Source organism: Pelobates fuscus, chromosome 2, assembly GCF_036172605.1.
Source record: "Pelobates fuscus isolate aPelFus1 chromosome 2, aPelFus1.pri, whole genome shotgun sequence".
Classification (NCBI taxonomy): domain Eukaryota; kingdom Metazoa; phylum Chordata; class Amphibia; order Anura; family Pelobatidae; genus Pelobates; species Pelobates fuscus.
The window spans coordinates 218,701,510-218,716,128 of record NC_086318.1 but is presented as its reverse complement, the minus strand read 5'-3'; the positions used below and the strand labels follow the sequence as shown (position 1 = coordinate 218,716,128).

Here is a 14,619-nt window from a genome sequence, read left to right as displayed (position 1 = left end):
AATATTTTATTTATTTATTATTGTAATTATACGTGTGTGTGTATATATATATATATATATATATATATATATATATATATATATATATATATATAATATATATGTAGATCTATTATATATAATATAGAAACATATTATATATGTAACGTCATTCTAAGTGTATTTTAATACTAATATATACTAATATTAATATTAAAATACATTACGTATGACGTTACATATATATAATATGTGTATATATATTATATATATAATATATATACATATTATATATATAATATATATATATATATATATATATATATATATATATATATATATATAGGCATTTATTTTATAACATTTTAATATTTTTTTTTTTTTTACACTACCTACCAGCAGGGGGACTGTCTAATATTTTAGACAGTCCCCCTGCTGGCAGATCCCCGGGGGCCTCATTTGCCGGAGGGGGGCTGCCTGGGCTCTCAGGCAGCCCCCCAGAAGAGGACCGCGGCGGAGGTGAGTACACAGTACCTCCTGGGGCTGCAAGCCGTTACGGCGTTCTATGCCACCGCAACGGCTTTAAAGCCCTTTAAAGCTGCGACGGCATAGAACTCCGTAATGGCGTTAAGGGGTTAAATAGTACCAACATTCCCTCAACCCTTTACAATTGCTTACTATAATAGTAATTAGCAAAGCCAATATAATAATTTTGTTTATTAAAGTGTATGTGTATATATATATGTGTGTGTGTGTGTGTGTGTGTGTATGTATGTATGTATGTATGTATGTATGTATGTATGTATGTATGTATGTATGTATGTATGTATGTATGTACTCTTAATCCTCTGGTGTTTTGCTGTGCATGAGCACTAGCCTCCTAATACTTTGGGTTGGCTAAGATTATTGATCTTGATAAGACAGAACTTCCCTGAGGAGACCTGCACTGTGAGGCAGAAAAGATAAGTAGGATCACATTTTTAACCCTGACGGTAGGGGCCTGGTCACCTAAACTGTAACTTGGGCATTATAGCTTTAGGAATGCATAGTTGTATTGCTAACACTAAAGTGTTTATTTAACCCCTTAAGGACCAAACTTCTGGAATAAAAGGGAATCAAGACATGTCTCACATGTCATGTGTCCTTAAGGGGTTAAAATGTATAAGAATATCCTAGTTTAGTGTTTCTTGTTTTCCTCACTAATACTTTCATTTATAAAAACTTTGACTACTTTATTGAAATAGAGCACTCTAAATTATGGCCAATTTTCAGGCAAATCATGGAGGCTTGGAACCTGCAAAGAAACTACTCAACTCGCCTAAATATTGAAGAGCTTCTCAAGCATGCATATGAAGTGTGTTCAGACATGGGTCTTCTGCCAGAGTTAATGAAACTCACTTTAACACAATTGGAGCAAGTAAGTACAGAAGGTGTTTGTTTTGTGGGTCCCCTCCCACAATTCATAGAACAGAAATACAATATAAGTGTAATTTTCATGCTACGACTAAATGTGCTCAATTTACAAACTTACAAACTAAACATTCTCAACAAGAAACATTTGCTTTTAGACTTTAAACAGATTCATTTAATGTACTTTTTTTTCTAATAATCAGATTACGACATTTGATTTACATCGTCTGTTTAAATCCTAGGAACATTTACAACGATTTTTGGAAACTAGTGGAAGTGTGCAAAATAAGGAGTTGCTTTTAGTGCACTATTTGCTGCGTGCCAATTATGTTCCTGCACTGCAATTAAACCAGTCCATGAAGGCAATTTCTATGGTAAGTTTACTGGTCAGTTATGCCAATAAACCCTTACATTTTGAAAGTGAAATATTTTGTTGCTCAAAAGAAATATTCTTTTTCACCAGAATGACTGCGATCGTCGTGTGCGTGACAGAGCAGTTGCCAGAAATACTATGTTTGAACAGTATGCAAAAGTTCTTCCCAGGGTGCATCGAACATTGGCCAATGAGCGAGCTAATCCTTATATGTCTTCGCTTGTTTGGAAGGAGGGTGTGTAATTTTTGTTTGCCACTTTTAATCATGATGATCTATTCTTGACTTGTGTGGTAATTAATCTGAATATTTTTTTTCTTTTAGTATCCAGACCCAAGCCTTTATCAACTGTTGCAAAGCCAGCAGCTAATGGAAGTTTAACAACTAAAGCTTCTTTTATTAGAAATGTGCTTTGCAAAATTCAGGAGGTATCTGTTGCTTATGACCGCAGAAGGTAAGGCTGGTGTGTGTGGTCCAATCCCAAGTGGTGCAAAATGTATATGTAATATCCTGAATTAAAGTTCCTAAACATTTTAAGTTGTACAGAAACAAATCCTACCTAATCCCTACAGTAAAGGAAAAGATTGTACAGCAAACAATGATGCCAATCATTGATTATGGGGGATGAAGTATATGCAAGGCAAACCCACCTTAATAAACGTAATACATTCTATAACTCGTTCTGCCGCTTTGTGCTACAATGTAATTACAGGACCCACCATTGTGACATGCTAAAAGAACTAAATTGGCTGTCGCTGGAATCCAGACGCACCCTTCATCTTTCCAGCCTTGTGCATACGAGCCTTTCTGGGAAGCTCCCACCCTACCTGTGCAGAATGCTGACCCCACCTCCTCTAACCTCCGATCCAGAACCAGCACTTTATTTAGTATACCTCAATTCAAAAAGAAAACGGCTTGATCCTCCTTTTCCTTCAGAACACCGCAGTTATGGAACGAGCTCCTGCATACTTTCAAATCTTCCCCAAGCCTAAAGTCTTTTAAAGGACCACTCTAGGCACCCAGACCACTTCAGCTTAATGAAGTGGTCTGGGTGCCTGGTCCCTCTAGGATTAACCTTTTTTTTTTTTCTTTTTTTTATAAACATAGCAGTTTCAGAGAAACTGCTGTTTATAATAGGGTTAATCCAGCCTCCAAATCCTCTAGTGGCGGTCTCATTGACAGCCGCTAGAGGCGCTTGCGTAATTCTCACTGTGAAAATCACAGTGAGAGCACGCAAGCGTCCATAGGAAAGCATTGTAAATGCTTTCCTATGAGACCGGCTGAATGCGCGCGCAGCTCTTGCCACGCATGCGCATTCAGTCGAAAGGGTGGATCGGAGGCGCAGAGGAGGAGGAATAAAGGTAAGTTTTAACCCCTTCCTCACCATCCATCCCGGCGGGAAAGGGTCCCTGAGGGTGGGGGCACCCTCAGGGCACTATAGTGCCAGGAAAACGAGTATGTTTTCCTGGCACTATAGTGGTCCTTTAAGACAGTGTTTCCCAACCCAGTCCTCAAGGCACACCTACCAGTCCAGGATTTAAGGATTACCCAGTTTTGTCTAAGGTGTTTTTAGAAAAAAAAGAAAAAACACCTTAGACAAAACTGGGTAATTCTTAAATCCTGGACTGGTAGGTGTGCCTTGAGGACTGGGTTGGGAAACACTGCTTTAAGAGATCCCTCTCTACGTAACTAATAACAGAATGCACCTGTCATGGTTGATTATATATTTCCTGCTTGTTCTATGTAAAGTTTTGTATATATTGTATATTAATATTGTTTTGGTATTTTATTGTACCCTATTGTATCAATGCAATGTTTTGTGCACCAAGGACTTGCTTGAAATTGAGAGAAATTTCCATGTATCCTTCCTGGTAAAATATTTTAGTAAAATAAGTTATTTAAAACTTATTACATTTTCACTATTTTTGTTAATTCTTATACATATTTACGAAAATCTGTCTACTCTTGAACTCAAAAACTGTAATGAGTTATGTTTCATGCCAGTAGACTAATATTTCCTGTCAGCTTGTAGAACAATATAATATATTTAATGTAATTTAAAGCATAGCCCTTCCAGGAAAATGTGTGTGTATGTATAAGTGTGTGTGTGTGTGTGTGTGTGTGTGTGTGTGTGTGTGTGTGTGTGTGTGTGTGTGTGTGTGTATATATATATATATATATATTTATTTTCCCCTAATATTTTTATTTTATTTATTTATTTTATTTCTGCTTAGCTTTCCTAATGAAGCTCAAGCCTCAAGCACAGCATCACAATGTTTTACATGCCCTGATGCGTTTCTTGGTACACCTTTGACAAAGATAAGGAGAATTTCCAGGTTAGTGTTTCATGTTCTTATTTAACGGAGTATGATTAAATTACATCGAAAAATAAAATTCATACTAATTTGTCTGATCGCTTTCAGTGGTGATTGGGGTACAAGAAGGAACCTTTCATAGTGGATTATTTGCCTTCTTTAACTGGAGAGTTAGAACACTGCATTAAAACTTGGCTCCTCGCCTTTCCCTTCCATTGTTCACATACCTGAGAAGAGCAAGGAAATAATGAGCAAAGCCAGGTAGTTGGCAGCAAGACACCCAGACACTTATGTAGCTTAATGTGGGTGGGTCAGGCAAAAGTCATATCCAAGGATGCATGGAGATAATTTCACTATGCCGTGGAGTCATGCCTTTTCCCCAAATAAATGTTGAAAGTTTTTTTTTTTTTTTATCCCCTATAATTTTATTCGTATTAGACTTTTTAATTAATCAAAAATAAAAAAAATCCCTCTTTTAGTGGTCTGCCCTGCTTAATGTTCCTTCCCCTCCCCGCCTCTCCCCTCTAGTGTTCCTCTCCCCTCCCTCTTTTTTAGTGTTCTTTCCTCCCTCCTCCCCAGTCCCATAGTGTTCTTTCCCCGCTCCCCTGTCTCATAGTGTTCTTTCCCCCAGTATCTATATGGGGAAAGTTCAGCGCATCCGTGCAGTGTGGGGAGATGCTGAACTTTGGTAACTGCCACCGGAGGTGAGGTGTCCTTAGGCAGTAATTTGAAGAGACTCTGTTTTCTTTTAAAAAAAAGCCCTGGTCCGTGTCCGATAGTGTAAGATTCTCCCCCCCACATCCCAAGTGCAGTATTCTTGACTTTTCATGTTATTTCATTGTGATATATAATCATCTGAATTATTAATGCAAGCATGTCTTTTAAACTAACTCAGTGTATCTATGGGGAAAGTTCAGCGTCTCCGTGCAGTGTGTGGAGATGCTGAACTTTGGTAACTGCCTCCGGAGGTATCCTTGGGCAGTAATTTGAAGAGGCTCTGTTTTAATTAAAAAGCCCGCAGATACAGGCTATAGACATCATAACCTCTACATTAAGCTGTAGCCGTTTTGGTAACTAGTGTCCCTTTAAATGAACCTGTTTCTTGAGGCTGCTGCTGTGCTCTTTCTGCCTCTTCTCTGCGAGAAGCCCTGTTCAGTGTTGTACTCTTGTGCATGGTACTTTAAGATCTTCCATTGACAGACTTTTTCCACTCGCCCGTCAGTAACAGGTGGCTTTGCCTTTTTGACAAGTGTAAGTGTAGTACCAATACGAAGACATTCATATCTGAGACCGTTCAAGATATCACTTCCAAAGGATTTTCATATGCTGTTTTGTTCATCGAAGGATGAGAGAAGTTCCTTCATATCACATAACTAAAGTGAAACTGTAAATTCATATGACTTGGGGAAATCTGAGATGGATACTAACAAAAAGGTCCAGTATGCCAACGTCAAGCTCAGGTCCTCGAGGCCAGCTAAAAGGACTCTGCACTCTCTCCAAATGAAAACATGCATGCATTTGATTATGCATTTTTTTCATTAGGGATATATCTAAAAACAGCTTGAAAAAGCTCTGTAGTACACCAATATTAACATTGAAGTCTGCACATGGTAGTAGCTCCAAAATAATGCCACAGGTAGGTAATGAAAGTGCACAAATTCCTGAACAAAACATATCTAGTACACAAATATTTCTTAAACACAATATATGTAGTACACCAATATTTATATTGCATAAGCTACAGGTGTCTCATCTGATGCTTTTGCATGCTCTCCCCTTGTAATCCAGCCCAGACTTTCTGCGGTTGTCCATTTACAAACTTTCCAAAGCAAATCAATGAGAAGTCTTTGCAAGTGCTCTTGGTAAATGCCAGCCTCATGGGTTTATCTTTAACGAGATAGATAACCAGGAAGTAACAGGACTACAATAGAAACAGGTTATACCCTTAATCTCTAACTGCAGTCTCTATTACTACAGTAATGTGAATGAACCTATCTTTCCTGGATAGTCAAACAATAATATGACACAAGTGACAAAAAAGAGTCAATTTTAGATCTTATATATTGAATGCGACAGACTAAATAATAAAGTCCAATTTTGGTCTGTGCAAATTTCCTTTATCCCAGGTATTTTCTTGGATAGTAGCACTCCACAGTAGAGTTGAATATATGAAAAAAGTATACAGAGAAAAAAATATAATTAGTAAATCTCTGTATTAATACAATGCGTAAGAAGCAGTCAGAATTAATTTAAAATAAAACTTGCTTTATTAGAGTCTTAGCTCTCTGCTAAAATCAATATATAAAAGCTCAAGTAAAAAATGTCCATAAAATAATGACAAACAAACTTCATTGGCATATATCTATAAGCGGATATGCAAAGTGCATGTTAGGTGCAGACCTTGTATTGCTCACGGCGTCCCGGATCAGCAGCTTGATGTTACTTTGCTGGATACAATACAGGTAAGTGTTCCCTAGATGCTGACTTGCAGTGATCAGCACTCAGTCCTTCCAAACGCGTTTCTCCGTCAAAACGGCTTTTTCAATGGATCCAATATAAGATCTAAAATTGACTCTTTTTTTGTCACTTCTGTCATATTATTGTTTGACTATCCAGGAAATATAGGTTCATTCACATTACTGTAGTAATAGAGACTGCAGTTAGAGGTTAAGGGTATAACCTGTTTCTATTGTATGTTATATTTTTCTAATAGGTTGTTAGGTTCCCTATTTATATACCCTTTCCTTCAATCCAGTAATGCAGCGCTCCACTTCTCATACATTTTGTACAAGTAACAGGACTAGCTGTCTGACAGCTGGGCATGTAACACAGTTCATTTAAAAAAAAAAAATGGATTTTACAAAAATTCACACTTTCACACAGAGGTCACACTTCACACATAAAGCTATTCAGCAAGCTAAAGTACTTCATTGGTCTAGAGTGTCTCTTTAATGCTTAGGGTCATGCTAAATCTGATAAACTGCATTCACATCTAGGATTATTCAGTAGCCTACTATACGTGCTATCTCCATTACAAGAAAGAAATGTACATCTTGATGAATGTTTAATGCCTTATGTATTATTTTTTTATAATTCTGATGCATTTGAATTTGTGTCTAGACTTCTGGATTCTGTAGTTCAACCTTCACCTGTGCCCAATCCAAATGCCATTGATCGCACACCTTGTCCATCTGTAAGGTTGATTTCATCTAGCCCTATACAGTTACATGTACCAGATGTTGTAGAACTGAGAAGTGTGAAAAGAGCTGAAGAATTCAACTTATTACATACACCACTTGTGGTCAAGGCAAGTACACTTTTATTATTTTATGCATTTGAAATTCCATTCTCATGGCCAAATTACTATGTGTAATTTATACAAAGTATGTACTTATAATAGCTTATACTAAAGCTGTAGTCTAAACTCTTGTTTTTTGTTTTTCTTGCAACTTGTATTTTTTTTTGTTTTCAGTTGTTAAAATTCTATGTATTCATCTTCCTTACAGAGGGCAAAGGCATTGGCCAGCACTACTTCTTCTGGATATATTGGTTTCACACCTCAATCCATATTGAGATCAAGTGTACGGACTACCCCTCTAGTGTCTCCTTCTGTATCTCCAGGAAGATCTCTTACTCCTCCATTACGACCCAAGGAGACAAAAATCTCTTTTATGGAAGAGATTGGAAACAAATATGCAAAAACTGTAAGTGAATATGGTTGTATAAACTGTGTGTTAGAAAAGGAAACTGTAAAAAGTTTGAGTAGTTTGATGAAATGTTGCGGAGCTATAGGCCCCATAATAGCCATAATAATCTGTAGTAGTTATGATTCTAAGAGTGCTCCATTATATTAACTGAAGGACTGAAATCATGAAATGCAGGGCCCATGATCAGCTCGATGGATGTGAATGAGCTCGGCTGCGTCAATATATTAATCTAATATTGCGGTGGTAGAGTTTTCAAGACCGTTTATCTTGTTTTGGTTTTAATTTTTTTAAATTCTGTTTCTTAAGCTTATTCCCAATGTGCCTTACAAGAGGAAACTTAAGTAAATATGTTACATCATAAACTGTAGTTGACATCTTCACCTTCAAGTAGTTATGCAAATAAGCAGTACATTTCTAATGATGAAGTTGCATTTAGTGTACAGGTTTATTTTTTGTCCCTTCAGACTTGCATGATTTGCCTAGATTGTGTTTACTATAGCGAACAAAAACTAATTCTCAAACTACAGCACCCTATTAGGTGACAGAATAGAGGAAAAAGTAGTACAACCTTGTAAAAGTGTACTAGTAAATCAAAAAAGAAAAATAAACTATTTTATTAAGCTAAAAACAATAGCCCACTTATTAATAGGTAATCCAGAAGATAGGTACTCAAGCCAAGTGCTCACTATAGGTAAACTCACAGGGGTAGGTAAACAGCAATAACTTGATGCAGGTAAACTCCCTGCTCCAATTACAGTGCTAAACAGGGAGTGTACTGAGCCCTATAATGTATAAATCAGATATAAGTTACTCTATCCAGGTGACTCTCACCGTCCAGGGCACCAAAAACCTCTATACTCATTTCCCCATTAGCCAAAAATCCACATCTCCACCTGTCCCTGTTACCTCGGCACCGCACTTGGCTAATTCCTACCAAAACTTCTGATCCTATTACTAGGCTAAATCAACAAAACGTGCTATCAAAAATAACCCAACTAGATTGTGTTTGCCCTTTACTTGTATTGATTGTGTTTTTGTTTTTTTTGTTGGGTGCGGGGGTATTTTTATTTTTATTTTATTTTCCTGTGTTAATGGCAGTATAAGGAAAACAATGGAAATTACTACTTATATACTGCAAAAGTTTTCAGACATGTTTTTAAAAATCCGTGAAAAAGTAAGAATGCTTTCAAAACTATAACTGTTTATAACTGAACAATGCAAACAGTGAGGGGGAAAAAAACCGAATTTTTGCCTTCAAACAGCATCAGTTCTTTTAGGTACACTTGCACAGTCTTATTTTGTAGGCATAGTCAGGTGCGTGATGATCAGTTATAGATAAATCATACACCTGACTCTCAATTACAGACAGGTGATAATGATCAATATAAAATATAAGACTAAACACAATCATTGAGTGAAACTGAAACGGCTGTATAGGAGACATAAAACTGGGGTGGGGGAGCTGCAGTTCTACAAATGGCATCTAGAATTAATGGTCTTAATGCTGAGACGTACGTGGAGGTACTTATTTATTATGTAGTGTCATTAGAGCCAAAGTCATTGGAAGGGATAGAGTTGATCCCACAGAGGTCTGATCTCAACATCAAGTTATCTGGGATCATGTGAAAAAACGAAAAACTGTAGCTGCTGAAGTTTTTTTTTTTAAATATATTTTTATTATAGAAATTTTACATTGAAAGCAGAAAAATACAGAATAAGGCTTTCAGGGTTTAAAAAAAAAATTGTAGTTCTGCTGCATTTATGCTTTTTCTGAGTTTAGTATTTTGTTTTTTTAATTCGGTTGTTTAGATGTACTCTGACACTAACTCAAGTATAGTTTAGTTGAAATCAGAACCTCACCATAGACTGACTGAAAGAACATATACATTTAGCATTTCAAAAATTGCTTTTATACAAAAATACTTACCTTGCCTTAGTTGCAGGTATGATTTCTAAAGTTAAGCTGTTCTTCTGCTGCCCAGCACAAATTTCCATGTTTTTGACGGACAGTGTTGATGGACTGCTTACCATTTAACCAATAAGCATTGGTTGCCAAATCAGCCAAGAGTGAGTCGGTCACAGCGTGATTGCTCCCTGCCCAAGTATAAGTAGAACGCTTATATAAACCATGTATTATATATAAAGTGCACTTAAGAAATATTTTGAGAACCGGGCAAATGTTGCTGAACATTTATTTTTGCACAAAATAAGGCTTACACGGGACAATATATCGCTAAGAATACGAAATTGTAGTAGTGCGTTCAGCACAAGTACTAATTTCGCAAGCACATTAGGACTATGGGGTTTTAGTTGAGGCGGGATGTCCTCATGCAGAGCGTGAGGACTGCCAGTTTCAGGTGACCAAAAGTCACTAGTGGCTGTCTGGTAGACTGCCTAGTGGCTGTCTGGTAGACTGCCTAGTGGCTGTCTGGTAGACTGCCTAGTGGCTGTCTGGTAGACTGCCTAGTGGCTGTCTGGTAGACTGCCTAGTGGCTGTCTGGTAGACTGCCTAGTGGCTGTCTGGTAGACTGCCTAGTGGCTGTCTGGTAGACTGCCTAGTGGCTGTCTGGTAGACTGCCTAGTGGCTGTCTGGTAGACTGCCTAGTGGCTGTCTGGTAGACTGCCTAGTGGCTGTCTGGTAGACTGCCTAGTGGCTGTCTGGTAGACTGCCTAGTGGCTGTCTGGTAGACTGCCTAGTGGCTGTCTGGTAGACTGCCTAGTGGCTGTCTGGTAGACTGCCTAGTGGCTGTCTGGTAGACTGCCTAGTGGCTGTCTGGTAGACTGCCTAGTGGCTGTCTGGTAGACTGCCTAGTGGCTGTCTGGTAGACTGCCTAGTGGCTGTCTGGTAGACTGCCTAGTGGCTGTCTGGTAGACTGCCTAGTGGCTGTCTGGTAGACTGCCTAGTGGCTGTCTGGTAGACTGCCTAGTGGCTGTCTGGTAGACTGCCTAGTGGCTGTCTGGTAGACTGCCTAGTGGCTGTCTGGTAGACTGCCTAGTGGCTGTCTGGTAGACTGCCTAGTGGCTGTCTGGTAGACTGCCTAGTGGCTGTCTGGTAGACTGCCTAGTGGCTGTCTGGTAGACTGCCTAGTGGCTGTCTGGTAGACTGCCACGTGGCTGTCTGGTAGACTGCCACGTGGCTGTCTGGTAGACTGCCACGTGGCTGTCTGGTAGACTGCCACGTGGCTGTCTGGTAGACTGCCACGTGGCTGTCTGGTAGACTGCCACGTGGCTGTCTGGTAGACTGCCACGTGGCTGTCTGGTAGACTGCCACTTCAGGTGGAATTAACCCTGCAAGGTAACTAAAAGGGCTAACAAAACAGTCTCTGAAATGCATTTCACCATTTAAAATTAAAGTTTTGTCAGTCTGTATTTTATACTTAAAGGGACACTATAGTCACCTGAACAACTTTAGCTTAATGAAGCAGTTGTATAGAACATGCCCCTGCAGCCTCACTGCTCAATCCTCTGCCATTTAGGAGTTAAATCCCTTTGTTTATGAACCCTAGTCACACCTCCCTGCATGTGACTTGCACAGCCTTCCATAAACACTTCCTGTTAAGAGAGCCATATTTAGGCTTTCTTTATTGCAAGTTCTGTTTAATTAAGATTTTCTTATCCCCTGCTATGTTAATAGCTTGCTAGACCCTGCAAGAGCCTCCTGTATGTGAATAAAGTTCAATTTAGAGATTGAGATACAATTATTTGAGGTAAATTACATCTGTTTGAAAGTGAAACCATTTTTTTTTTTTTTTTCATGCAGGCTCTGTCAATCATAGCCAGGTGAGGTGTGGCTAGGGCTGCATAAACAGAAACAAAGTGATTTAACTCCTAAATGACAGTGAATTGAGCAGTGAAATTGCAGGGGAATGATCTATACATTAAAACTGCTTTATTTAGCTAAAGTAATTTAGGTGACTATAGTGTTCCTTTAATTTTTTATTTTTTTATTTATTTTAGGCAGGATGGGGGGGTTAATCACATTGTGTGTTATATGACAGTTGTTACATTATAAAAAGATACAACTGTGTGTAGGCGCTACCTAATAATATATAGGTACAGTATAAGTGTACCCCACAACACTTAAAATATAAATAGAATAGCAAATAAAAAATACACTACACCAAACAGTAGATAGATATAGATGTTCAATCTAAAATACAAAGGTAAAATATATAGTGCAGACGGTAAATATATATAAAAAAAACAAGCCCCTGTGTAGGATAAAACTCACAGGATGTAGAGCCGTCCCAGGCTCTATATGGTAAGCTTGAGGGTGCCTAGCAAGGCTAAAGCGACATCTTTGAAGGAGAACCGCACAAAATAAATAAATAAATGTAAGAAATTTATTATAATTAAATATATTAAAAAGGGACAATTGAGCAGTGATATCAATAAGTATAAAAGCCTAAAAACACCGCATAAAGATAAAGTCCCAAAGTCAAACCATAAACAGCAGGTGCGTTTCGACTCCCGGTGGAGTCTTCCTCAGTGCTGCAGTCCTGCCTCCCTGGTCGCAATAAATACAATCTTCAAGCCGGCACAGCTGCGTGATTTCCTATTTCTGGCGTTCTGTTTCTGGTGCGGCATGTACACGTCATCATGACGTGCCTGTTGCGTGACGCAGAAGTAATTGCGTCACTTCCGATTTCCGATCTCAACATAAAAAGACAAAGAAGAATAAAATCCCATATTCCAAAATGGCAAAAGAAAGTCGACAAAAAATATAAAGTATAAATGTAATTTCCCATATAATCAAGCATACCTAAAAAATAAGTTAATTGTTTATGTATTAAGTAACATATAACTACAAAAGACCATAAACAAAGAATTAATAGAAAAAAGTGCATAACTGTAAATGTAATACAGAACCCATAAAGAGAGTACCTCCTTATGGGTTCTGTATAACCTAATGCGCACCTAATTTTTCAATGCTTTCCTATGGGGATTTTGGCAACGCTGGAGGTCCTCACATAGCGTGAGGACGTCCAGCGTCGTATAACACACTTTTCGTGTTCTAAGAACACAGAAGTCCCTCTAGTGGGTGTCTGATAAACAGCCACTAGAGGACTTAACCCTGCAAACTAAATATTGCAGTTTATGAAAACTGCAATATTTACACTTGCAGGGTTAAAGGACCACTATAGGCACCCAGACCACTTCAGCTTAGTGAAGTGGTCTGGGTGCCAGGTCCAGCTAGGTTTAACCCTTTTTGCAGTAAACATAGCAGTTTCAGAGAAACTGGTATGTTTACCTATGGGTTAATCCAGCCTCTAGTGGCTGTCTCATTGACAGCCGCTAGAGACGCTTCCGCGCTTCTCACTGTGATTGTCACAGTGAGAAGACGCCAGCGTCCAAAGTAAAGCATTGATAATGCTTTCCTATGAGTCTGGCTTAAAGCGTGCGCAACGGAAAAAGAGGGAGAGCCCCAGCGCCGAGGGAGCCCGGTGCTGGAAAAAAGGTAAGGGATTAACCCCTTCCTCCCCCTTCAGCGCCACGGGAGTGGGACCCTGAAGGTGGGGGCACCCTCCGGGCACTATAGTGGCAGGAAATGGAGTGTGTTTTCCTGCCACTATAGTGGTCCTTTAAGGGTAGTGGGAGTTGGCACCCAGACCACTCCAATGGGCAAAAGTGGTCTGGGTGCCTGGAGTATCCCTTTAATAGGAACAATTAAAGAAACAGCGCATAGTAAAAAGAAAGCAGATGGAAATATAACAAAAGAAAACGAGTAAAAAATATAAATCGCATTTAAAGGACAAATTTGAAATCTAAATTGAGACCTTTAGGAGCTAAAGGATCTAATGTAAAAATCAACTTGCTTTCAATTTTGCAGAGTTCTTTAAAATTATCCTCCCCTCTCCAATTAAAAGGTTTCTTAACAATAGCCATAAAACTTAAAAAAGGACCTTTATTATGGTGCTCCAAAAAAATGGGCAGATACACTGTGTTTGGTGTATCCCCTCTGTATATTCCCCATGTGTTCCACAACACAGGTCTTAATATTCCTAGTAGTCATTCCCACATATTGCAGTCCACATGGGCACCAGATTAGATACACCACGTTTGAGTGGCAAGTCAGAATATCCTTAATTTCAAACGTTTGTCCAGTAATATTTGATGTGAAAAAAAAGTTTCTTAGGTAAAATTCTACTTTTTACAATATGAACACATTTTACAAGGATAAAAACCATTACCATTCCTTTGATTAAAAATGTTTTCTTGACCGGCCTAATAAAACTTCATAGTTTTGAATGGCCGATTGTGGACTGATTAACTCAATTGTAACTGTGCCTCCTATTGTCACAATTATGAATAATAATTTTTGTATGAAACCTTCTTTTTTAACCTTCTCTCTGCGTTATTTTCTGTAGGTCTTTTCATCTGATAGAGACCTGCTGGAAGCTTCACCTGTATTAAGATCAGCACCAGACATGCTATGGTCTGAAAGCAAAGTTCAAATGCCCTCATTCTCGGGGAGCATTACATGCCAAGAACAAGATGATAAAATTGAGGATTTGTCAGTAGAACCCAATGATGAAAGCCCAGCGAAAATGTCACTGAGCAAAGACGCTGTTAACGTGTCTCTGCGTTCAGATGAGACCACTCTTGAATATCATGATGCTCCAACTCCAGAAGACATGGAAGATGATGTGTTAACTGTAACCACAAAACCTCATGACAAAGAAATGATGGAAGAGGAAAATGAAGAACTTAAAACAGGACTATCTGTGGAAATCCTAGAACAAGAGAAAGGTATACTTGTATGCCATTTTGTTTTAAAAAATTTATTTTTTTTTTTGCTGGCGGAGGGGTGGTTCTTTTTAAATTATCATAGTAGTC

The 14,619-nt window shown here is 38.5% G+C and overlaps 1 protein-coding gene across 1 annotated transcript in view; it reads left to right on the top strand.

Moving 5' to 3' along the window:
- The window catches only part of AHCTF1 (AT-hook containing transcription factor 1), a 132,432-nt gene that overhangs the window by 90,686 nt on the left and 27,127 nt on the right, over positions 1-14,619 (top strand). The window contains exons 22-29 of the mRNA XM_063443190.1: positions 1,252-1,396; positions 1,632-1,763; positions 1,853-1,997; positions 2,085-2,214; positions 3,995-4,096; positions 7,196-7,382; positions 7,582-7,779; positions 14,151-14,532. Coding sequence (XP_063299260.1) covers positions 1,252-1,396; positions 1,632-1,763; positions 1,853-1,997; positions 2,085-2,214; positions 3,995-4,096; positions 7,196-7,382; positions 7,582-7,779; positions 14,151-14,532 — 1,421 coding nt within the window. The remainder of the gene's footprint in view (positions 1-1,251; positions 1,397-1,631; positions 1,764-1,852; positions 1,998-2,084; positions 2,215-3,994; positions 4,097-7,195; positions 7,383-7,581; positions 7,780-14,150; positions 14,533-14,619) is intronic.